This window comes from Chaetura pelagica, unplaced genomic scaffold (assembly GCF_000747805.2).
Source record: "Chaetura pelagica isolate M959 unplaced genomic scaffold, ChaPel_1.0 scaffold430, whole genome shotgun sequence".
Lineage (NCBI taxonomy): Eukaryota > Metazoa > Chordata > Aves > Apodiformes > Apodidae > Chaetura > Chaetura pelagica.
In genome coordinates, this window is record NW_009952159.1 from 511,227 (window position 1) to 537,042 (window position 25,816).

Here is a 25,816-nt window from a genome sequence, read left to right on the forward strand (position 1 = left end):
TTTAAGGATACATTTAAGGTGCTGCATGTAAAACATGAATTACATGAGTCACCTACACAAATTCAGAACAGACTATTTTGCTGCTGTGCAGAAGAAGCTTGGGGTTGCAGGCTGCACTGAATCACAAAATTCACCATGTTAGCCTGTTACAAGTACAAACCTGGGAAAAAAAGGACAAGACCTGTGAAGCATTTCATAGAATCCTAGAATGCCAGGCTGGAAGGGACCTCAAGGACCATCTGCTCCAACCTTTCCAGGTACTACTCCAGTTGATAGGAGGTGGCTCAGCACAAGGAGTCCCATGGAAAAGACAAGCGGTCATGGGCACAAGTTGATCCTTGGCAGATTCCCATTGGACAAAAGAGGGAAATGTTTCCCCATGAGGACAGTCCAACATTGGAATAGTCTCCCAGGGGAAGTGGTGGATTCCCCCACACTGGGCAGTTTGAAGTCTCAGCTTGACAGGGTGCTGAGCTACCTCCTATCAACTGGAGTAGTACCTGGAAAGGTTGGAGCAGATGGTCCTTGAGGCCCCTTCCAACCTGGCATTCTGGGATTCTATGATTCTTTTCCAACAGTAGGTGCTGCATCCAACCCCCCTGCTGCAGCAGGAACACCCAGGGCAGCTCACACAGGAACGTGTCCAGATTGGTCTTGGAAGTCTCCAGAGAAGGAGACTCCACAGCCTCTCTGGGCAGCCTGTCCCAGGGCTCTGTCACTCTCACAGGAAAGAAGTTTCTCCTCATGTTCAGGTGGAACTTCCTTTGTCGTCACTTGGTGCCATTTCCCCTCATCCTGTCACAGGCACCACTGAACAGAGACTGGCCCATTCTTGACACCCTGCAGATACTTATAGACATTAATGAGGTCCCCTCTCAGCCTTCTCTTCTCAAGACTAACCAGCCCCAGGTCTCTCAGCCTTTTCTCATATAACAGATTCATTATTTGCTGACGAGCCTTCCTCTAATCACCACAGAAGAAAATCTCTAGCACAAAGAAACAAGGTAAGTGAAGAATATGATCTGAAGAACATCCCCCACTAGTTCACAGATGTTCACCACAGAGAAAAGCATCACAGGACAGTGGATGCACACTCACATCCTACTGACACTAAGCAGAGAGTGGGTATCAAGAAAAGAGAAGATCTCAGGGTACCAACCTGTGCTATATTCTTGTTAAGAAGATACACTCCATATTCAAACTGAAGCTTCTCTCCTCCTTTTGGATATAAAGGAAATCTGATGGGAAAGAAAAAAAAAAAAAGAAAAACTAATTTAAAGGGAAATTATTCAGTAAACTTCAAAAATCCATCTGAGAAGGTAAAGATTTAAAAACCCTCCCTTGCTCACTTCTTCCAGGAACTCCCTTCACAGGATGTGCTTTGCAACTCCGATCAATCAGCCTGATAAACTGATGTCAACATTCAGCTAATCAATTACATTTCTAATGTATTTTGGGTTTTTAGAAGATGCTTTATGACTGGTACAGTGCTGCAACATTCCTCTCACTAAGCGAAGCATGTTTGAAGAAGCACAGAGCAGAACACCAGTCCCATGTTATCCCTCTGTGTTCAGCCACATGTATTTGGTTAGTTATTTTCCAAATACAAATAATCTTTTAAGAGAGCTGTTATCTTTCTATTAAATTGTTATTTAGTGATTGAAAGAGCTCAAATCTCTTCTCACACAGGAGACATTTGCAGGTTTGTTTACCAACAGACCAGAAGAACACTTAGAGGGTACCAGTGATTCCTCTCCCTTCAACACACCCACCAAAGGCTTAAGTCAGTTACAGCATCAGAGTTCACTACAGTCCTTGCAAACATGATATCCCTAATGTTTATTTCTCCTATTTAACAAAGCATTTTTCACAATTTTAAATACTTAGATACAGCTTATGAGAAAGCAGTACAGCTTACTTGTCTGAACTGCTGCATGAGGGTAGAGAACCAAAAGCTTAGTCCCTTATATACTGAAACTATTTGACAGTCTGAATTAAATAATATCATTTAATGTGTATATTCTATGATTCTTTGCTGAAGGGAAGCAGTTCCTATAAGCAGTTTTAATATTTGTACACTGAGTTTCTTTGGGTTGTTTTTTAACTCTTCCTTACCTGCAGAGGTTCTGAGGTCATCGTGGCCAATCCAGCAATCTTAGTACAATCTAAACTTCATGTTTATGGGAACTATACTATGAGAAGGGCTTTTGCCTTTTGAAGAGCTGTATGATCTGCAGCTCCTAATCAAGATGCTGAGTGTATTGTCTGCACAAAACCCACATTACATCAGAAACCAAAGTCTCTCTCAAATGTAAGATAACAAATACAGGAGATCAATATCTACTAGAAACAACACACATTCTAGAGGGGTGATTAGGCAAAGTGTATTTTATCATCAATCAGCCCCAGAGCAGAGTACATTTGCAACTTTTAAGGAGCATTATATAGAGCCATTAAAGCTAAAGGTTAACAGGTCACCATCACATGCAGATCAAATATTAAGACATCAGCTTCAAGTTTTATGCTACTTTCAAACTCACTGGGTCACTTCAAGTTGAGGAATATAAAATCACCATGAACAGTATATATCTAGCTCACCTTGCTTAATAGATCTATAAATCCAACTAGTTCCTCATGCAAGAAAATAAAATCTTTCCAAGTGAACACATGCTACAAAAAAACCCTCTATGCACTATCCTAAGTGTAAACTCCAAATAAAAAGGAATTCATTTCATTATCTACAATTACACTACCCAAATTGAGCAGGATTTAGATTTAAAGGATACTTTTACAATTAACAGTATAAAACTCATTCAAACCTGACTATAAAAGTACCATTAGGAACACAAGCCATGTTTCCCTAGAAGATAGTATTTCATTAACTCCCTAATAATAGTATACATGTTTGCCATGACTAGACACAGAGCTCTTTGATACTTCTAGGATAGATAAGAGGATAAAATCTGGTTTACAGTGTTTGCTACCATCTCCCCTACACAGTTTGTCTTAAGCTGCAAAGATCAGGCTCTTCTCTTTACCACACTGGTACTGATTCTTTGCTAATATTCACATTTCTGTCCTCTCAACTTTCACTAATTGATCTGGAAAGACTGTAAACCACACACATCCTCCTGTCAGCCTTCAGAACATAATCATTTACATGAAAGTCTTGAAAAATGACACAGGATGTCTTTGTGTATGCAAATTTATGACTTAGAGAAAAAACACTCCCAACTTTTTTCTCTCTCTCTGTCTTATCTTGCTTGCCCATTAAACCTGGTCATAAGTAATAAACATAAGGAAGAGGAACTACAATGTTTTAGATAGTGTTTCATTGAGGAGAATTGAAAGCAACTTTCAGTGCTGGCTCCCTCTGTGAAGTTCTTGCCTGCTCCTTAGAAAAGCACAATTGTAAACTGAATCTCTCTCACTGTGGCACCTTAAGTCTGCTGTGTAAGGTTTTATTTATACTTGTTCAAAAAAAACCAACATTTGAAAACTGCTATTTTAGTATTTTTATAATCAACAAAGCACTCAATAAAATGCAAAATGGCATTTGCCTGCCCACTCTACTCCAGCATGTACCTTCCTTGCTTCCATTCTTGCTGATATATTTGGGGGGGGGAAATAATCATCAAGGTCTTTAAAGCAGAACACAGATACTTGCCCTAAGATGAACAGTTAGAAGGAATAAATGTGATATGTTTAGTGGAAAGAAGAAAATAAACAAGCCACAGATGTCTGTTGTGTGATGACCAGAAGGGATCATCTGAGAGAAGTTATTAAGGAATTTTACTTTTCAATAGTGGGTAGACTTCTTAAAATAAAGCTCTAGCACACCTTGAGTTTACCATATAATACCTTTTTTCCTGTATACAGAGAACACACTGTAATAATTTTCATAGTGACTCACAAAGATGAGCTTAATTCAGCAAATATTCACTTGATCCATCAAAAAACATTTATTAACTTCTAAACAGGTTAACCCCTTTTGGAGTTGTTTCTGCACCTTGTGCTTCCACTGTACCCCAGGCTGTTCTTGCTCCACTTAAGACATCTGAGGTATCAGCAACAAGAGCCTGTGCTAGGAAAAAGGGAATAACAAACTAGCAAGCACATGGAAAGGCAGCTTTAGGATCTCTGACAATTGTGCCAAAGATGCTGAAATGCAAAAAGTCCCCCTCTGAATTCAGAAGGTGGAGAGCACTGCATGAAAGTGATCCAAACTGCACACCAGACTGATTTTAACCAGATGGTCAATATGTGCCTTGAAGATCTAAGATAACACAAGGAGGGTTCCCAATCTTTAAAGCTTGTGTTTGTTTTGGAAGGTTTATGTTTTGCTTCTTTAATCCTCAGGGACTGTGACAAATGCAAAGTTTTCATTAATTTATTTGAGTCACGTGTTCTCTTTTATAGGATTCACTGGGATAGAAGTCAGATGACCAGTGTTTCCCAGCTGTACCACACAGCAGGAACAGAGACAAACCCATAATAAACCATAAAACATTCACATGTGTGACATTTTTAGACACACAGCTCACCTTCCCTTTCGTGCCGTGTTACTTTGGGCAAAAGTTGTTTTCTACTTGTGACCCCCACAATGACAGAACAGTTTCTGTCCTGGTGAAGGAGAACAATCCCAAACTTCCAGCCTCAAAACACACACGAGGCTTCTGCTAACCTACATGTATTCAAGACCCAAGTTTCCTCAGTCTCACAAGCAGAGGTTTTCATTGCCATTTCTCACGGGCAACAGTAAAAACACTCTAAAAATCAGAGTGTTTTTACACGGCACTTCTTACTATCACTGACAAATTTCATTTTAGCAGAGCATATAATAGAGATGGTAACTCATCCCACCCTTACCTGCTCAGAGGCTTCCCATGAACAAGCATCTCCTCTCTACCTGCAGCAGTAAAAACACTCTAAAAACCAGAGGCAGTTAAAAGGCACTTCTTACTATCACTGACAAATTCCATTTTAGCAGAGCATAGAATAGAGATGGTAACTCATCCCACCCTTACCTGCTCAGAGGCTTCCCATGAACAAGCATCTCCTCTCTACCTGCAACCTTAATTCCAACCAGTCAACATTGGACTTTTGACACTGGAATAGCCTGCCCAGAGAGGTGGTGAAGTCACCATCCCTGGGAGTGTTGAGAAGAAATACAGATGTGGTGCTTAGGGACATGATTTAAGCACTGAACAGGTAAATCAAGTTACGGTTGGGGGATTTAGGTTATGGTTGAACTTGATGATTTTCAAGGTCCCTTCCAATGAGGACAATTCTATAATTCTATTCTATGACCATCACCTGCTTTATAGAGAATGGGGAGAAAGTAGTGGAAGAGAGACCTGGAAAAACAAACCAAACAACTAGAAACTAGGCATAAAAAAGGATCAGATTTTTCAGGAGTAAAACTGTCAGAACAACCTAATTTCAAGCTTTGAGAAACAGGTTAGAAACAGAAATGTCATATTTCTCTTGGAGTTTAAATAAATCTCTTGGCACTTTATGGCATAATATGCTCACAAATATGCTGGGGAAATTGATATTGATGAAGTATGAATGAATACAGAGCAGTAAGTACTCTTTGGGTGGAGTTAAACAACAGTTACTGCTGAAAATGGAAGTGCTAGTGAAGTGGGGCTCCACCAGGGTCTAGCCTCTGCTTTATTTCAACCTACGTCCTATTAATTACTGCTACACTTCCTAAGGAAACATGAGCTGCCACATAAAGCAGGTCCTCTGGCAGTTCTAAAGCTTCAGGCACAAAAAAGTCTGATGTACCATCTCTAAAGCTAGTTCAAACCACAATGTATCTCAGCTATAGTAACACTTCCCTCTAAATAAACTTTATCCCTCCTGACTAATTCACTTCCCAGTGTTGGATTCAGCCTTATTTCTCATGATTCAAGATATCCAGATCATATCAAGATATAAAGCTATGTTTAAGTGGTGCTGGAAAGTAGATCTGAGAAATTTCAGTAGTAGAAGGTAGAGAAAAACCTCTTACCAGGATGTTTCCTTTTCATATTCACAGCTTAGGGGGAGATGCCTACAGTTTGGATGAAGCAGGTTTGGTGGCTTTTGTCCTTATAAAAAGTATTTGTTATTTCTTAATAAAACAAAGGGGTTTATAAGACAGCATGGGTAGAAAGTTTGCTACCACAGTGTCTCCAACTAAAACTGCCCACTAATACTGATGTATTTAAAAATCAGAAAACTAACTAATGAAATCAAACAAGGGCAAGTGTAGAGTCTTGCATCTGGGGAAGAACAAACCCATGGACCAGTGCAGGTTGGGGGCTGAGCTGCTGGAGAGCAGGGGAGGAGAAAGGGACCTGGGGGTCCTGGTGGGCAGGAGGATGAGCATGAGCAGCAATGTGTCCTTGTGGCCAAGAAGGCCAATGGCATCCTGGAGTGCATTAGAAAGCGGGTGGTTAGTAGGTCAAGAGAGGTTCTCCTCCCCCTCTGTTCTGCCTTGGTGAGGCCACATCTGGAATATTGTGGCCAGTTCTGGGCCCCTCAGCTCAGGAAGGACAGGGAACTGCTTGAGAGAGCCCAGGGCAGAGCCACAGAGATGCTGGAGGGAGGGGAACATCTCCCTGCTGAGGAAAGGCTGAGGGAGCTGGGTCTGTTGGGCTTGGAGAAGAGGAGACTGAGGGGCCACCTCATCCCTGGTTCCAAACACGTTCAGGGCAGTGTCAGGAGGAGGGAGCCAGGCTTTGTGCAGTGATGTCCAGTGACAGGACAAGGGGCACTGGGTGCAAACTGGAGCACAGGAGGTTCCATGTGAATCTCAGGAAGACCTTCTTTGCTGTGAGAGTGACAGAGCCCTGGGCCAGGCTGCCCAGAGAGGCTGTGGAGTCTCCTTCTCTGGAGACATTCCAACCCCCCTGGCCACGTTCCTGTGTGATGTGCTCTGGGTGCCCCTGCTCTGGCAGGGGGGTTGGGCTGGGGGAGCTTTCCAGGTCCCTTCCAACCCAAACCATTCTGTGCTTATTCACATAACTACAGAAAAAAAGGTCTTTAAAAGACTGCTCATGTTGCCCACAGATACTGATCCTGGAAAACTAGAGGCCTGCCTAATTTCAGTGTTTCAAGCAGATGATCATCCTCCTTACAACTCAAAAATAAATTGGGCTAAATGTCCTACTCTAACCACTAAGAACTTCACCTTCCTACCTTTTCAGCTGACCTTAGACAAGCACTTATCAGCCATCAAAATCTCATTTAATTTTACAGCCTCAGCTAATCTTGAGCTGTTTTACACAGTAACTTCAGTGTTTGATGAACATGCAGTAAATCACCACAGGGTTTTTGGTTCACTCAGATGGTAACTGTTAGGAAAAGCTGGAAGAATCCTTATTCCATACATTTATTTCAGACCTCAAGTATCTCTTATTAATTCAAGCCCAAATACATTTATTGTTGTGTTCTGTGATTTATGAACTCCTCTGTATCCAGAAAAAATCACATATGTACCAATATATTGGTGGCCAATTTTTATTGTCTATAACCGTCTGTCTTTAATACAAACTATATTTAAAGCTTAAGAAATTGCTTCATTTTTAACTGCTTTCACCTGCTTCTACTTTGGTCTTACACCATATGTTTTAAGTCTTTTATTCTCTCTTTGGTTCAGGTTTCTGGCATAGCCCAAATAATATAAAAAAAGTCTCAAAGTTCAATCTCTACTTCAGAAAAGTCTTTAGGGAAGAAGTCAGTAAAATCATTATTTTTACACATCTAACTGTTTTCCACAGGCTGAAGTGTGGCACAGTTTAAATAGCATATTACATCCCACTTGGCAAATAAAAGTAGAATTCCAACTCTAGTTTGGAATTGTGCTATACAGCCTTAATTTTTAAAGTGATTCAAGAGTTAAGGACTTCTAATATTTGTGGCTTTGCAAGTTAAGGACTGCTAATATTTGTAGCTTTGCAAGCTAAATTAACAATAAGGACACTGATGTTTTAAGAATACGTAATTACCCAGTAGTTAACTGATTATCAGGAGAAGCTCACCAACTTCATTCAAGGTCAGGCTGGATGGAGCACTGAGCAATCTGTTCCAGTCTAAGATGTCCCTGCTTATTGCAGGGGGGTTGGACTAGATGACCTTTAGAGGTCCCTTCCAAGCCAAGACATTCTATGGTTCTAGGATTAAATGAAGCCAGTATCATTGTATTTTCACACCACTTGCAATACCTTTGATACTTCCTGCCCAACTGGATCCACTGAATTTTTCAGAGGACAGACTTGTCATGGCTTTTCCGTTCACTTCTGGTTTTCAAGGACAGTGAGCAGAATGGCTGCAGAGAGGTGACTGTGGAGCAGACTTGGCAGAAAGCAGCTGAAACCCAACTTCAGTATTACACAGATAAAGAACTGATGCAATTTCTGTGACTGTAACAGTCACTAGTGTGACAGCAAAGAGTCATCCATCACATCTAGGGAACAACTGTGCCTCACACAGCACTACCAAAAATAGGGTAGTTTGGAATAATAAGGAATTTCAAGCTTAAACTCAGGGACAGGACACCCTACAGGAAGGTAGGACTAAACAGCCCAATCCAGATAAGATAATGACCTGAAAAATGCACAAGTTCTTGCTTGATATGACTGAAGTATGAGGAGTGTACAAGAACAAGGTTTAAATATTTACTGATGCTTGAGTAATTTCAATCTCACCCCTTTTTGGGGGGGTACAAGGGGGGCAGGCAGAGGAGGAAGAAGCTCATGTATTCCCTCCAACCTAACCACATCCTGTTTGCTCACTGTAAAGGAATGTTGTATCCAGAGGAGAAAACTTGTGTTATTTTTAGGTTCTGGGACTTCTCTGAACCTGAATAAAGAAAAGCTTAAAAGAAGGACTACCATTGTCCAGCCTGCTCACTTGAAACCACTATTCCCCAAGAAACTTCAAGCCAAGCATTAGGAAAAGTAGGCTGCTAAAGAGCCACAGGCACCAAAACACCCAGCGCTTCCAACCAGAAGAGCAAGGCAAAAGAAGCTTTGGCTGCACAGCTTCAAACCCTGCTTCTTCTCAGATAAGCTGTTCTATCACAGACCTTACACAGCAGACCCAAGCAGCTGAGAGCTTGCTGGAAGGAACACAGCTATAAAACAACAGAATGAAACTGCCGTCACCACCAGATATCTTAATTCTACAGATCCAACACTGAGCCTGGAATCACAGACTGGCTTGGGTTGGAAGGGGCATTAAAGATCATCCAGTCCCAACCCCCTGCATGGGCAGGGACACCTTCCACACCAGCCCAGGCTGCTCCAAGCCCCATCCAACCTGCCCTTCAACACTGCCAGGGACGGGGCAGCCACAGCTTCTCTGGGCAACCTGGGCCAGGGTCTCACCACCCTCACAGCAAAGAGTATCTTCCTAATGTTTAAGTGCTTCAGATCCTTCTCATACCAATGTACCAGTTGATGGTGGAGGCCACAAACCAACCTTAAGGTGACTACTGGCCCACCAGGAACAGCTAACTAGTCTGCCAACCATCAGCATGATCAGAAAAGTGTTAAACTTCAAAAGATACCCACCTGGGGAGCAATGCTGACATCAAACAGAAAGGCAGGAAAAAGGATTACAAGCATGCACTTTGCTTTGTTAGAGATGAGATTAAGACATGAATATGATTCACAAATCACAAGTCAATTCAGATTTGATTGCCATATGGGTTGGAGTTCCTACTTGAGAGAAAAAGCTATACTTGTAAAACAAAGTTGATGACAAAAATACAAACTGTCAAGGGGAAAAAAGCACATCCTCATTCAAGCTTTACACAATACAAAGATAATTAGTTTACTGGGAAAGGAAAACATGCTGGCAGCTCCACTTTATGCAATGTATATTCCAAATGCCTATCTGAATAGCTCAACAAGAACATAATGGAAAGCAGAAGCACTGCCATCTTTCTATTAAGAAGTGTAACTGCTGTGACCTTGCTCTTGGAGAATGTACAATAGCTTCAATATGTGCAGGCTGTACAGAGGAACAGGAAACAGAGACTCAGGTTATGAAAGTCGGGCAGTTCTCACTAAAACAGTCACTGATTTATCTCCCTTATGAGGAAAGGCTGAGGGTGCTAGGACTGCTCAGCCTGGAGAAGAGAAGGCTGAGGGGAGACCTTCTTAATGCCTGCCAGTAGCACAGGGGGGGTGCAGGAGGATGGAGCCAGACTCTGCTCAGCAGTGCCCAGGGACAGGACAAGGGGCAACGGGCACAAGCTGGAACATGGGAAGTGCCACTGAAAGAGGAGGGAAAACTTCTTGCCTGGGAGGGTGACAGAGCCCTGGGACAGGCTGCCCAGGGAGGGTGTGGAGTCCCCTTCTCTGCAGATATTCCAGCCCCTGGATGCAGCCCTGGGTAATGTGCTCTGGGTGATCCTGCTTTAGCAGGGGAGTGGGACTGGATGGTCTCCAGAGGTCCCTTCACACTCTGACCATTCTGTGATATATACAACAGGGTCTCATTATACTAGCTTGGCAAATAACCCTTGAAATACCTCAAAAATACAGCTAGCAATCCACAGAACAAGTGACACTGATGGCTCTTTGCAGACTGTGCATTCCCAAGAAATCTTTCAGCTTGAATTCCAGGCTTGCTACAGGCACACAGGGATGGATACCCCAACACATGGACTATCTGTGAGGACACAATTGACAACCTCACTATCGCAACTTCCTATCTCCCTACCACTGAAGGATCACTTTTAACCAGAGGACACTTGATACAAGTCAAGTCTCTGCTTATTGAAAAATGAAGTAAAGTTTTGAAAACTAATCTCATTGGGAGTATCATGTTCCAGTGGGAGTAAATTAAGACTAGGATGTCTTCACAGTAACATTTCTCAGCTGTAGATGTCTGGGGTCAGTGGTCCCATCCTTTGCAGTAAACAAAACCTGCTTTTTCAGGCTGGGCAGTAGGATGTAAAAGCTCCTGGTTCCCAGAAACAGTATTAGAAGTATCTACATTTATTAAAGAACACCTGATCTAATTCTTCATCTACGCACAATAATATTTGCTGACCAAATTAAGGCAAAAGCATTATTTTGGAGACCAAGAATAAAATAACCCTAGATTCTAGCTAAATATCCTCAAGAATGTGGAACGTAAAAATCACAGTTCAAGATAAGTTCATGGCAAAAAGCATTCTTTGAGCAATAAAGCTGAACACTTAACACACACTCAATCTACCAGAAAGAATCAACTTTGCTTTGACAGCTATTAGATTTCTCAACAAACCATCTCCCTCCATCTGATTCAAGCCTGCCAAGATTTCTTCCCAAAGCTGCCATTTTATTATCTCAGCCAAAGCACCAAAAATGACTAAAGGCTTCTCAATTGAGTGGGAAGATGTTCATGTCAGTGAAAAAGTTATTCTTCACTTGCTTGTGTCATGGTTTTTGAGACTGCTTTGTTGCAAGTGGCTTATCTGTTACCAGGCACAAAGCAATAACCACCTTAGCTGTAGTAAGTCAGCTGAGACTGATTTTCCCACCCCACGAAACAGGAGCAAGGGAGCAGGAGTCAGAACCACTTTTAGACCACACTCATTCAACAAGTGGTTTCCAAATGCTCCAAAATTACCCTACATGCCTGATCACCAACACTTATCTCTACTTTCTTGCAAATCCAGCTTGTCACACTTGAAAATAAAAGAAAAATGAAAGGCAACACAGTTCATTGAGAAAGGTTATTTGGAAGCAGTCTGGTAGCAGAACTGGTTTTGATATAAAACTTGCTTGACACACAGGCCTGAAAAATGAAAGCTTTTCCATCAGAACTTACACTGTCAGTAACTTAAGATTGCATGACTTAACACACACATTATAATGGGAGTTTTCTTTAGGAGTGCAAATGAGAGTGTTTAAAATGCAACAGCAACATACCAAAATAAATGATTTAGCATGTGCAGGTTAAAAATACAGCTGGCCTGACTGCTCTTAACTTCTTAACTTCTCTCAAATGTGGCTCCCTCAACGAATTAAAAGCATCCTAAACTGGGCTAAACCAACCTGCTGGTTTGAATTCAAGACTTGACCAGCAAGCCATGGAGATGAGTAAACATGCACACACTCAGTACTGCAGCCCTTTGGCCCTGCACTTGCACATGGGCTCTAGTTCTACAGGAGCTGTATCAGGAAAAAGTCACTCATGGCTTTCAATCCTTGAGGAATTAGAACTTCTCTGAATGCCCAACAAGAGCAGTTGCATTTCATGCTTGGTACACTCTCCAGTTGCTATAAGGCTGCCTCATGCCAGTAAAAAAAGACCTGTTTTTTACTATTCATGCCTTTGTACTTCCCAGTTGGGCTACTACAATGAAATGAAACTGTTTTAAGGTATCAGAATCCAGAGACTTCCAGGTTTTTTTGGAATGCTGGAGTACCCCTGTGATACAACAGGCTGGACACACATTTTGTTTCCTGATGCCAGCAGATCTTCCCAACCTTAACTCAGAACATGTTTTAGAACACCTACCTAAATCAAATAGCAAGACAAAAAATTACTAATAATTTAATTACTAATAATTACAATCTCCTGGCATGCTCAAAGTCTGCAATGATGATGAAGCTGAGTTCCAGAAAAATACAGTTTGGATGTCTCACTGAAATAGTTTCTGGAAAATTACTTTAAGATCAGACCTCACCTTTAACTGCAAACACACTATTTGTTTTGATCCTGTTTTCTGATAGAACACAGTAGGGCAAATATCCTAGTGACAACAGGAGGTGCTCAGGCAGGACAAAAAGTGGCATAACATACAAAAGCAAGCAGACTAGAAGTCATTCCAACCAGGCAAGTCAGGGAACTAATCATGAAACTACCTATCAATGCTACTTAAGCCATTCCCACTTTTATGCCATGGAGTGATTCCCTCAAAAATGAAAAATGCAAATAGCTTGTCAAGGTTTGTTTCAAAACTAACAAGCACATTAAGTGTCTCTCAAGACTGTTACTTGATATAGAAATTCAAGCAGTTAATGCTATTTCTCCAGAAACAAAAATATTAATTGCTCTCAATATCTAGTTCTCCCAAAGCTTAATTTCAGTTCCAGAACACAGCTCTGGCAAAGAAAGTGATCAAGTTCAGTTCTTCAAGTGTCCTCAACACCCAGGCCACAGGTAAATGGCAGCACATGCAGCTTCACTCCTCCTCATGCCATTTCACACACCTGTCTGGCTCCCCAGGTAAGTGAAAAAACAGTCATAAAACAGAACAGCAAAGAGGTCAGATGCCTTTGAATGCAGATGTCTTAAACTGAACTGCAGCTGTTTGTGTCACCTTCAGCCTGTTGGTGTCTGTATTTGTCAGGTAGAGTGGAAGAAAAGACCTTAAATCTTCCTATAGACTATAAAATGCCAAGGAAACCATTACAGCAGTTTCCTGTTATCTCAGCTAATGACAAATGTTCCTGCAAAAAATACACTAGATGAGATCAGGCTTCTCCTATGACTGTGAAGGGCCTGTTTGGTTTTTTCTTACTTAATTTTTAAACTGTGCATCTACATTTTTCACTTTTATAACAATAGGAGGCAACAAGTTCAATACTTAAACACACAACAGAAAAATAAAAAATAGAAAAAAACAATAGCACCTCTTTGAGAGGAGACAACTCTGAAATGACTGTATATGCCTCAGTAGCTACACTTGAAAACTATGACCTTATTATTGCCTTTTAAACACAAAGGCCTTTTTAAATCACCACTCTATGACTCTATGAGCCAGAACATACTGCATGTACTGTTAAATTTAATATTATTATAGAGAAAAAATATTAGCAAAACTATTTCTTGAAGCCATTCTTGTTTCTAAATTACCTAGCAGGGAAGTAAAGGTTCTTGAAAAATCTTTCTAAATAAACAGTACAAATGAGAATGCAAAAATACAACAGAAATAATTGCTCTGAATGGTCACTTCACTTGTCCAGAGTCATGTAAGCTACCAGAAAGGTGATGAAAATCCATAGAATGTTATTTTTCTTAGAGAAGTGTAAGTATTTTCAAGCCATCTCTATTCTTAAATATCCAACTGGCAGGTTTTAAAGTGTCATTTGAAGTTTCAATTATAAAATGTGTAGCAACCCAGCACGGCTTGGAGTCAACAAGAGGTGCCAAAAGCCTCCCACACAGATGGCATGAGTGTGCTTTACTGTACTCTCTTTAAAACTAACAAGAAGACTGAGACTGTTTCAAAAGGTTCAGTAGCTCCCAGACAGAAAAATGCAGGCATTTATTTTCTGAGACGTTCAGCTTCTATAAGCATTCAAAGAAGAGAATTGAAAACTAACTAAAAAACAGGACAACAGCAGCACCACCAACACAGGTAGCATCACAAACTATGTCTCACACTCCTTATTTTACTCTACACTGGAAGACATCTTTAATTTAAAAAACACAGAATCCTATAACGCCAGGTTGGAAGGGGCCTCAAGGACCATCTGGTCCAACCTTTCCAGGTACTACTCCAGTTGATAGGAGGTGGCTCAGCACCCTGTCAAGCTGAGACTTCAAACTGCCCCATATGGGGGAGTCCACCACTTCCCTTGGGAGACTATTGCAATGTTGGACTGTCCTCATGGGGGGAAATTGACTTGTCTCCAATTGGAATGTCAACTTGTGCCCACGACACCTTGTCTTTTCCATGGGACTCCTTGTAAATAGGGAGTCTCCATCTTCTTGGGAACCACCCTTTAAGGACTGGAACATGGTGATAAGGTCTCCCTGAAGCCTTCTTTTCTCCAGGCTGAACAAACCCAGTGTTCTTAGCCCCTCCTCATCTGGCAGGTCCTCCAGTCCTCTGATCATCCTTGTGGCTCTTCCCTGGACCCTCTCCAGCCTGTCCATCCTTTTTGTTAAGGGGGGACCAGGCTAACAGATGCAGGGCTTGACAGACAGTGTCAGAACATACCATAAATAGTCTAATCTCAGCATTCTTCCTGTGCTTATGAGGATGTGATGAAGTGCCAGGTTTCAGTTCTGCAAGAACTGAATTTAGGTGGCTCATTCAGTGAGCACATTTGTCCCTGGAAGGAGGCACATGCTGCTGTCCCAAGCAGCTTGAAATTGGCTGTTATGGATCCATCCTTTGGTTTGAAATCTTTTGAGTCCAGAACATCTAAGGAGTGGTACTTTTTCTGCCTACATGTTTGATACACTCTGGAGAAGTTGTCACAGACCACTGAAGTGGTGCATTAAGGAGATATTTAGTAAAAATTACACTCTTGCCTTACCCTTGCTGGTTCAGAAAGTCATAAAAAGTAGATTTATGGGAGAAAATTTATGGGAGAAAGTCTATGGACCAAAACTCTTCTATGCACTACAAGAAGGGAGCAGTTATTAAACAGTTTACAAACACTAAGATCTCTAATATTACAAAGCTCACCATATATTATATGCTACTGGCTGGTGTTCTCTACCTCATTCTACCTTCAAGAATGTGGCCAGACATGAATGTTGAGATCTCACCACAGCCTCCTACTTCTGTTGGACTCTTTCACCTTAACATTAATTGCAGCAGACAAAACTGAATACTTCTACAGGAACCTTGAGATGTAAGTGACCTGGAACATCTAAGTAAACAAATGTGAAGCAAATAAAGGATTTTCCAGTCGTAACTTACATCCCCAAAGCTCTCAAAATATTTAATCACCTTATAATAAGGGGTTTAAAAAGCTGGTGCAGAAACTTGGACGTTTAGTAACATATTTATATGGTACAAGATCAGAAAAAGACACAAGTACTTATGAAATTGAGTGAAAACATCAGCTGTTCCCCAATACATGGTTTTTAGAAGCTTTTAATGTGCATCTCAGGCAACCATTCAGTCCAGGAAAAAAAATTACAAAGCCAAGTAAAAATATTAAACCTAGTCAATAAGCATGATTTAATGTGTTATAATAAAGACTGAGAATAGAGAAAACCTCACTGTTATTACTCAACAGTTTACACTGGGGTTTAAAAGCTGCTAAAGGACAGGTTACTGAAATTAAGAAATGGAATAATGCCTGTTAATTGTTATGTTCAATTCAGTGAGGAGCAGGTGAGAAACATGAGGAATTAGTTTAGAAAAAAATCCTGCAAGTTATAGCAACTGAAGTCCTGGGAGAGCTCTAGAACTGACTCTCCAATAGCTGGGAAAAGAGGATGTCAGGCAGGAGCTAATCCTGAAAAAATCTTGCAGAACACAGGTAAATGGCCCAACAGGGATTTATACACTTAGCTAAACTTCTCCTTTTTAGAAATCTATTGTGAAATAAAGTATTAAGTCATGAGGGTTTGGGAGTCTACAGTATGAAGGGCTAAACCTTCCAATCTGTCTCAGACAAGAGGAAATTGGTTTAATCTTCATACACCCACACACAGGCAGCTCTAACTCCTCAGAAATTTGTTTTCCAGATATAAATGTTCTAGTTTGCTACCCTTCTCAAAGTGATGTACAGGAAGGAGTATGAACATATGCTTAGAGAACAAAACTGAAGCAAACCAGATTAATGTTCTATCAAGCTGCCCAGGAAGTGTTTGGACAAGTTATTAAAACAGTATCAAAATTAATTTGCAAGACATAATTATATAGTCATATTTTATTATGCCAAAACAGGAAGACCTCAGTGAGTTTAACCCTTCAGTTATCTCAGCTGTCCTGCCAAAAGTCACTCAGTTCAAAGAGAAATCAGACACTTCTAAGCATCCCAATCCTGTCAACCATGCACAGTAAGACCCCTCCACCTTGATTTACACTATTAAGAATTCATGTTAAAAAATAACAACGTTAAAAAATGATACCACATTGATTGCCTGTTTCCAAAGAGAAGAGGTTTATCTTGGTATGGCTTCTTTTTTTTTCCTTTTACAGGCTTCATGTCACTAGATACAGCTACTTTCCACACATTCATTTCCCCTCAGCCATTTCCTTTGCTCTCTTTTCAAACTCTGCACAGGGAAAGCAAAAGTCCTTGGTGCTGCAAGTCTGACTCTGCAGCCATCCATCCCTACAGGCACAGGATCAGAGTGGAGGAGCTGGCTTCCCACAACTGGCCAATTCCTTGGTGCATTCCTTTGAGTTCTGTGGTTGCAGGCTACAAAGTGAAGCTCAACCCACAATTGCCACTATTTTCATATTAGAGCTCACAGGTGCAAAGCCAGTGAGAAAACAGGCGAAGTGCCAAAAAAGGCCTTCAGAGAGTGGATTTAAGGACAAGAAGATAGTTTCCTAGTAGCACAGTAACAACAGTGTAGCTACGTGTTGAACAGCAATTGCAGAATAAATTCAAAACTCTTCCTTAAATACTAAGCTGATTTTTAGTAGATAACCATTTGCCAGTGCTTTTTCTTTTCTAATTGATTGAAATACTCTGTGTTATAGAAAGGTATTTATTCTCTCATGTTTATCAGCCACTTCTCCAGTACAGGCAGGAACTCCTCAGTGAAGCCACACTTGTTATCTGCAGCTTATTCTGCCAGCCAGTAGCAAATCATGAAAGGCAATTTTCTCAGTCTGCAGCCAAAACTCACCTGTGAGACACACTATTAAAGAGAGACCGTAGAGCACCTTCCAGTAGCTGAAGGGCCTACAGGAAAACTGGGGAAGGGTTTTTTTACCAGGGTGTGTAGTGAGAGGACATGGGCTAATGGTTTTAAACTGGAAGAGGGGAGATTTAGGTTGGATCTTAGGAAGAAATTATTTACTGTTAGGGTGGTAAGACACTGGCACAGGTTTCCCAGGGAGGCTGTGGAAGCCCCATCCCTGGCAGTGTTCAAGGGCAGTTTGGATGGGGCTTGGAACAACCTGGTCTAGTGGGAGGTGTCCCTGTCCATGCAGAGGGGTTGGAACTAGATGATCTTCTAGATCTCTTCCAACCCAAATGATTCTATTATTTGCCTGCTAACAGACCTAGAATTCCAACATGAGCAACCCAAACCACTGTCCCACAGCTCCTGAAAGCAGCAGGAAATAACTCAAGCTCTGTGTCTCTTCAGACCACCCAAAACTGCTCAGTGGGCGTTCTGGTGGTGCTGCTGGTTTTGCTGTTCTAAAGAAAGCACAAAAGCAGATTTCCAGGGTACTTACTCTCGCTCCTTCTCCGTTAGTTTGTCGTTGATATTATCTTTGATTGTAGACCTGGAGCCCTTGTGAATGATAGGATACCTGAGTGGAATTTGTAAGAAGAAGGAGATCATTGACACCAAGTGAGCGGTGTAGCCCAGGGCAACAGCAATGCTTCCATCATCTTTTGCTGTCAAGAACAAAAGAATAACATTATCAACTGCAGGCTCAGGACAAGCTGATGTTTACTGTTCATAGAATGATTCAGTTCATCAAGCTATCAGGAGTTAAAACTTCAGAGCAGTCTCAAGTCTGAAATCAGTTTGGACTGCTTTTTAATTGTTTGCAGTTTGCTCTTTTCTTAAAGGGCAATGTCAAATGGGTGATGGCTTCAGCCTCCTTCCAGTGTTATACTTCTAAAGATAAAAGTTACTCTTAATGTTGGGGGATGGGAAAGAAGAGATGAGAAAAGTGAAACAAAATTCCCAAGACAAATTTCAGGACTTGAACTGTCTGCTTTTCTCTATATGTATGAGCAGGGTCAGGGAAAAGCTGCATTTCTGCAGAACTTCATTCATTAGTGACATCAGCTGGAGAGACACCCACCTCAGGGCATGAACTCTGTTCTTTGCCAATAACTGGAAGAACTCAGATTAACCCACTGTTCTGAAGGATAATTTTCAATTTGACACTGAAGGTTTCAACTATAAAGCATCACCTGCTGGGAATATGGCCTTCCAGGATCTGAAAGGCCTACAGGAAAGCTGGGGAGGGACTTCTTACCAGAGTGTGTAGTGATAGGACAAAGGGTAATGGAGTCAAACTGGAAGAGGGGAGATTTAAGAAACTCTTTACTGTGAGGGTGGTGAAACACTGGAACAGGTTGCCCAGGGAGGTTGTGGCTGCCCCATCCCTGGCAGTGTTGAAGGGCAGGTTGGATGGGGCTTGGAGCAGCCTGGGCTGCTGGGAGGTGTCCCTGCCCATGCAGGGGGTTGGATCTAGATGATCTTCTAGGTCCCTTCCAACCCAAACCATTCCATGATTCTACACACAAGTCTTGTGACTGAAATTACAGCCTTTAGCCATGTCAGGGCTTTTCCTTCCTGCTTTCTCTATTTTTCTTCTTTTTAAGTGAACACACCAATACAAGCACCATGACAGAGTCATCCCTTCTGAGGCACAACGGGGTCCTGGGAAGTCAGCTCAGCAAAGGATGACCTCCTAAGAAAGCTTATAATAATGTTCAACAAGTATAAAAATCACACCAAGCTCTGTTAGAATATGACACGACACAGGGATTCAGCAGTTACACCCTTTTCAAAATGGATTTTGTCTTCAACATTGCTGCAAAACTGGCTTTTTAGGAATATTTTTTCTATATATTTCAGATGCCTGTTGTGTTTGTTTTAATTATTATCTACTAGGAGTCTGAAATAAGAAACATGTCAGCTGGGTTTCAAATCCAACTGCATATTTCAGTTGATTGTTTAGTTACTTCTTCCTTGTAATACAGTATTTCTAGACACTTTGATAAAGAATCAGTCATTCCTTTACAAGGAATAAACACATGTGAGCTGAAAATGGCTCCAAGGTTGCAAGCCACTGATTTCTCAAGAACTACCAAAATGAGTTCACTTTTAGTGCAATCAGGAAAAGCAAACAACAGACTGGTATTTGTCATATTGACAACACTTGACATAATTTGCTTTAAAGATTATTCCCCCTCCTTGAGCACCAAATAAAATATGTTGTTAGCACAAGTTAATACCTACAGGGTGGCTTTAAAGAGTCAGACCACTGATGGAGGTTTTTTATCCAACAAATCACACATGTTGCAGAGTGTGCAAGTATTAGGAGTGAGAAAATCTCAAGAGGATTGTAATGAAGTTCCAATTGGGAAGTTCCAATGGACTGAAAGTAGCTACAATGGAAGTTGAGGTCAGACACAAATATTTTGCAGAATCACTACGCTTGCAATGTACCTCTAGACATTTCACAGTCCTAGCCCAGCTCAGAGCAGGGTCAGATCCAGCAGATTGCCCAGGACTGTGTCCACTTGGGTTTTGAGCATCCCCAAAGATGGAGATTCTACAGCCTCTCTGGGAAACCTGTTCAAGCATTTCAGTATTGAGTCTTAGAATAGAGAGATACTTTTCCAAGAGTCAAAAGTATCTTCCTTTGCACTAGCTAGGAAGCAGGAATAAATAATGCACACATTTTCTTCTGGTCTAGACTTTACCAGTCAGAAATTTAGATCCTAAACCCTTGCTATCAGTTTACTTAATTTTATGAAGGTTAGAAGCAGTGTCAACTGTAACAACTAAATTAAGAATATTCAGCTACCTTGAAAGTCTTCAGAATTAGGAAGCTTGACTCCACAAACAAAGTAATCCTTTTGATCATTCTGTAAGTTTAAAAATCAACAATGGAGAGTGAGAATGGAACAACAACATCCAGAAAACAGAAACCTGCACATCATCTGATGACAACAAAGCAGAAGACTTAATATTCAATGAAACCCCGAGTGATTTGACTTTGTGGTTTAGTCCCCATTTCATCTAATTCAGAAGTAAATGCAACTTTTTTTTAAAAGAGGGAAAAGCTTCATCTTAGTTTATTGTATAAAAGGGTTTTGGAGCTCAAATATTTGACATCTGTTTATATGCATTCCTTTCAAGTTCAGCAAGCCTACTGTCAGCATTACTTTATAGAATTGTAAACAAAATGGAAAGTATCCATTAAATTACAGCTACAGCTTTTCTACTTTTACAGGGAAGACTATTGGAAAGATGCTGGCATAAATCCTCTCCCTGTGAGGTTTGCAATCTAAGGATCAAATCCAAGAAAAAGCTGGAAAAACCAGCACGAGGGAAGAGCAAATTTCAGCGTGAATAAAACTTGATAGTTGCTCAAAGTGTAATAAATAGGAAGCTCATTTCTCATCAAGCACATTTTTTGACTATGAAAAACATACCAGATCAATAGGGTAGATATAGGAGAGCTCTGACAGCAGCTGCTTGCATCGAATGGTCTGCTGGGCATTTGTCTTCAAAAACAGTTCTCTTTGGGGAAAGAGATCCCAAAAACATTAGCTTCTTCCAAAGCTTTAAGGTATCAAGCCCTTATATCCCCCTTCTGCATCTTCCCAAGCATCCCCTTCCCCAAAAAAGCTAGGTAACTCCACAAAAAAAATACAGAAGGGAAGGTTAACATTTTATTTTCATTTGTACCTCATGTTATAAGCCTATTTTGACTATGACAATTAAATATGACAAAGCTGTGCTTCACTCAAACAGACCTGAAGGTTCTATCACAGTCTCCACATGCAACCAAGCATCTGTTCTGCTCTCTTCTAGACTTGTCACTGTGAATTCTCACTTTCAGTATCTACAAATTGTAGCAGAGATGTCTGAACACAACTTTTGGGGTGACATTAGGTAGAATTTGGTGCCCTGAGTCCCACTTCAAACGGCCTCCTCTCAAGCTTGTATTTCCTTTCCAACTGCAGAAGCAGCACAGGTCCTGTTACCTCTTAGCAGTGCACTCCTTCCTTAACTCATGCAGGGATTCATTTTGTTCTTGAAGTTTCTGATATTCAGTCTCAAATGCGTTTTCTAAACAACATAAAGAATCAGGGAAAAAAAAAAAGAGTATCAAAAGGAATTTCTTTGCTATCTGGAGTTTTAAAAGGAAATTACACCAATGCTGACAATAAAACTCTGCCAAAATGGGAAAGGACAGTGCAGGGAAGACAAAGGTTTTCATGCTCTATACACTGTTCACCACCCAAACAAAACCAACAAAACCTCCTTTCTGCTTTAACACCTGGTTCCCCTTAATTCCACACTGGTGGAGTAAGTCAGTTAAGGCACCTTGACACCTGCATAGCTAGACTTACTAAATAGCAAAAGCCTTCTTTTTAGCAGTGATTATTTTAGACTCAACTAGGTATCAAAAAAAAAAAAAAAGTCCTGCAGTAAGATCAAATACCTGTGTAGCTTGGTCTTTATCACAAAATCACTGAGGCTGGAAAAGACCTCTGAGATCATCAAGCCCAGCCTTTGGAGCTCTAGTGAGCTCCAAAGAGTCAGTGATGTAGCACTGCACTATAGGACACTTTCCCAGTAAAACAGAACACCAAGAAGAACGAGCATTTCACCTTTCAATCATCCCAAGGACACTCTGTAGCCTTCGTTCACTTTTAGGTTGGGGTTTGTAAGGAACCAATTGGAGTTTGAGGGATTTTTAGGAGTCCTGAGCAAACATGGCTCCTGCAGCTGGCACACTAGCTGAGCTCTGGGAGCAGGGCAGCTGACACAGTGTGGGACAGAGGTTTGAGATGATAAGGCCAAAGGGACCTGGGCTGGTTCCATGATGAGCCCTGTGAGGCCTCTTTACACTCTGAACTCCAGCACACTGCAGAGCATCACATTTCTTTACACTCAGCACTGACACAGACTGGTCAGATGAGATGCCTGTTGGTTTCATGAAACACACATTGGCATTTCCAGTAGCCAGGTGCAACTGTCGTGTGGCCAGGTGATGTTTTCTCCCATCCCACCACTGCCCAAACAATGGGCCATCCCCATCCTAAAGCTGTTTGGCAGGGAAGGGTCCTTGGTTTGGAATGCTGGGGAGGAAAATCTTATTTAGGAATTGCTAAAGTCCTGTCAGCCAAAGGAAGTGCTGGGGCTGCCCCCTGAGTGGCAGGAATCAAATCTACTTGGCACATGAAACTAGGCTGTGATATTTGCCTTCTGTAAACTGGTTGTCTGTGACACAGGGATTGAATTCCAAGGCTGTGAAAGCCCTTCTCAGGCTTATACTTTAATGCCATGATCCTTCCTTTGACAAAATTTGAAGTTGCTCATGAGATCTGAGAATCTTACTGATGACTCATCTTATATCACCTTATATGCCTGGCAGTATCTCAGGGGGGTGCAGGAGGATGGAGCCAGACTCTGCTCAGGAGTGCCCAGGGACAGGATGAGGGGCAACGGGCACAAGCTGGAACATGGGAAGAGCCACTGAAGGAGGAGGGAAAACTTCTTGCTTGGGAGGGTGACAGAGCCCTGGGACAGGCTGCCCAGGGAGGGGGTGGAGTCCCCTTCTCTTGCAGATATTCCAACCCCTGGATGCAGCCCTGGGTGATCCTGCTTTAGCAGGGGAGTGGGACTAGATGATCTCTAGAGGTCCCTTCCAACTCTGACAATTCCATGACTACATGAAATTGGATCCTAATCACAGGTAGAATAACATCCCCCATGACATCCCAGCATGCCTGTCCCAAGCCACTATTTACTGCATTATAGTGCAGCTCTTCTGATTTTCTCATACAATTTTAATTAAGCACAGATTTAAGATTGTTTTCAAGAGGTGTCACATTAAGAAGTTACTCAGAGACAGGCTACCAGCAACTGCTGTCCAGAATTCAACAGAACACAGACGGCTGCAAACTTCAGAGAAACACAAGCACATCAGATCCAGAGCAGAAAACAAAAGAGCACCTTCATTTCAGTCACCATGATCATAAGCTAGGCCACTGCTCTTCTGGTCAGTGGATTATGAAGATGTGAAATAGCAGCAGGAACAATTCCACACTTACTTCTGTCATGCACAGCATTTTTTTCCTTATGCAACAAGGCTACTTCATGACCAAGGGCCTTCTTCTGCCTCTCCAGTTCATTACGTAGCACCAGGATCTTCAACTGTAAACATTCACTCTCTTTTTTCTAATGGAGGAAAAACAAGATTTAAAAAAAAATGAAAAGAAAGTTTTTTCTGCATAATAGGGTTTCATAAATAGGGGTGATAGGAGGGAAGGGAACACTCAAACAAACTGAGTTCCTAGATTACTCCAGGCACTGGAAGGAGAGAAACTCAGCTTTGTCCCACAGTGCTTGTTCCTCCTGTCCTCAGTGACACAACCTGGCCCAGGGCAGGAATTCAGAGAGGAAGGAGAGGTGAGAGGAAGCTTCCACAGCACAAGTACATGAAGACTAATTAGCAGAGCACCAGAGTGCAGTGAGCATTGCCTGGCAAAGGGGGAAGATGAGCAATGAGGAGTCTATAGGAAATTGAGGCAGGGAGCTATAAAAAAGGCTGGAGATGTCTGACCTGCACTGTTAGATTCAATTTCCATCCTCAGAATGATGAGAAAAGTTACAGAAGGAATGAACACACAACAGGGAGCTGATTATGTTATTACATACAATTCTATCCAAAGGATCCCTTCTTTAAAAGTTTCAGGATTTGTCCTGTACCTACTCTAAAGCCACTCCTGTGTTCAAGAAGAATCTTCTTTGATGCTCTATTCTCTCTCACATGAGAATTACACTCTCATGTGCACAGTGAAGAAGAATTTTTTGGTTTAATTTGGATTTTTTGGTCTCGTTTTAAGGAACATCTACCACGTTTAATAGATACTTGCTGAGAACAACTGAAGACAGATTCAAATTAGAAAAGAGAAGTTATATCCCTTCAGTCCAATCATACCCCTGACAGAGTTCAAAGACTGAGGGGGCAATCAGACATACCTGGGAGCAAGTCTTCTGGAAGTACTCCCAGACCCTGTCACTTTGTTCACCTCTGCCAGGTTTCACTTTTCCAAGCAGTTCATGGAGATGATGCTACTTCAATACTAGCTGCCTGGAAAGAAGGCAGCTCTTGCTGAACTCTTCCCTCTGCTTCATATTTGCTTCTATTACACATCTATGCTCAGCCATTTGGTTCAAGGCTGCAGCAGGAAAGCCTGACTAAATATTAAGGAATGAAACCATAGTGCACACACTTATAAAAGGGAATGGAAGCCCAACAAGAGTTTCCACTACTGGACAAAGGAAAAAAAAACAAACAACAGGCAATCTTCTCCTTATACCACAGACCATGGTTGCTAAGAAGTTGCATCATTGTACAAACACTGTCATTTTTTGTTTTAGTGTTCTTTGAATCATAGAATGTTTGGGGTTGAAATGGACCTTTAAAGGTCATCTAGTCCAGCCCCTCCTGCAGTGCACAGGGACCTTTATGACTAGATCAGGTTGCTCAGAGCCCCATCAAGCCTGACCTTGAATGTGTCCAGGGATGGGGCCTCCACCACCTCTCTGGGCAACCTGTTCCAGAGCTTCACCACCCACAGTGTAAAGAATTCAACATGAATCTCCCCTGCTCTAGTTTAAGGCCATTGCCCCTCATCCTATCACTACACACCCTTGTAGTTTTGCTCACACATTTGTAAAGGAAAAGCCTCTGCAGAGAGGGACAAGGATAGCCAGGAGGTCAAAAAGATGGATAAAAGCCTTTTAACAGCCAAGATACCAGCAGAAGGCAAAGCAGCTCTGGGTTGGAATCACTCACAGGAAATGTTATATTGCTCCTTAAAGGGGTTGATGACTTTGCTTCTTAGTCTACAGTGCAACTCTATGATTAGAGTGGGTAAATAAACTCCCATTTTTCCATTTTGTCAAACCCTGAAACCAGTTTGACACTTTTGGAAACTAGCTGAGTACTCTCTACCCAAGATCTACCTTATAAATTAACTTCCCATCACAAGTTTGCCCTTTCCTATACAAGGCCACGTGTCAGTGACCACCAGTATCATGAAGTCACCACAAGCAACTCTTGTGTCAACTCATTGCTCAGCCTTTCTGGGCAGCAAGCAGAACCCAGTGCCAGCACACATTTTTTTGGAAGGAGGAAGAGGACAGGCAAAACAAACTGTCAAAAGCTATTCCAAGATCT

At 41.6% G+C, this 25,816-nt stretch overlaps 1 protein-coding gene across 1 annotated transcript in view; it reads right to left on the reverse strand.

The window, feature by feature from the left end:
* The window catches only part of UVRAG (UV radiation resistance associated), a 99,973-nt gene that overhangs the window by 32,294 nt on the left and 41,863 nt on the right, over positions 1–25,816 (reverse strand). The window contains exons 7-12 of the mRNA XM_010007185.1: positions 23,682–23,808; positions 21,606–21,690; positions 21,051–21,138; positions 20,420–20,480; positions 18,101–18,266; positions 1,160–1,238 (exon numbers count right to left, since the gene is read on the reverse strand). Of these exons, the coding sequence (XP_010005487.1) occupies positions 1,160–1,238; positions 18,101–18,266; positions 20,420–20,480; positions 21,051–21,138; positions 21,606–21,690; positions 23,682–23,808 (606 nt within the window). The remainder of the gene's footprint in view (positions 1–1,159; positions 1,239–18,100; positions 18,267–20,419; positions 20,481–21,050; positions 21,139–21,605; positions 21,691–23,681; positions 23,809–25,816) is intronic.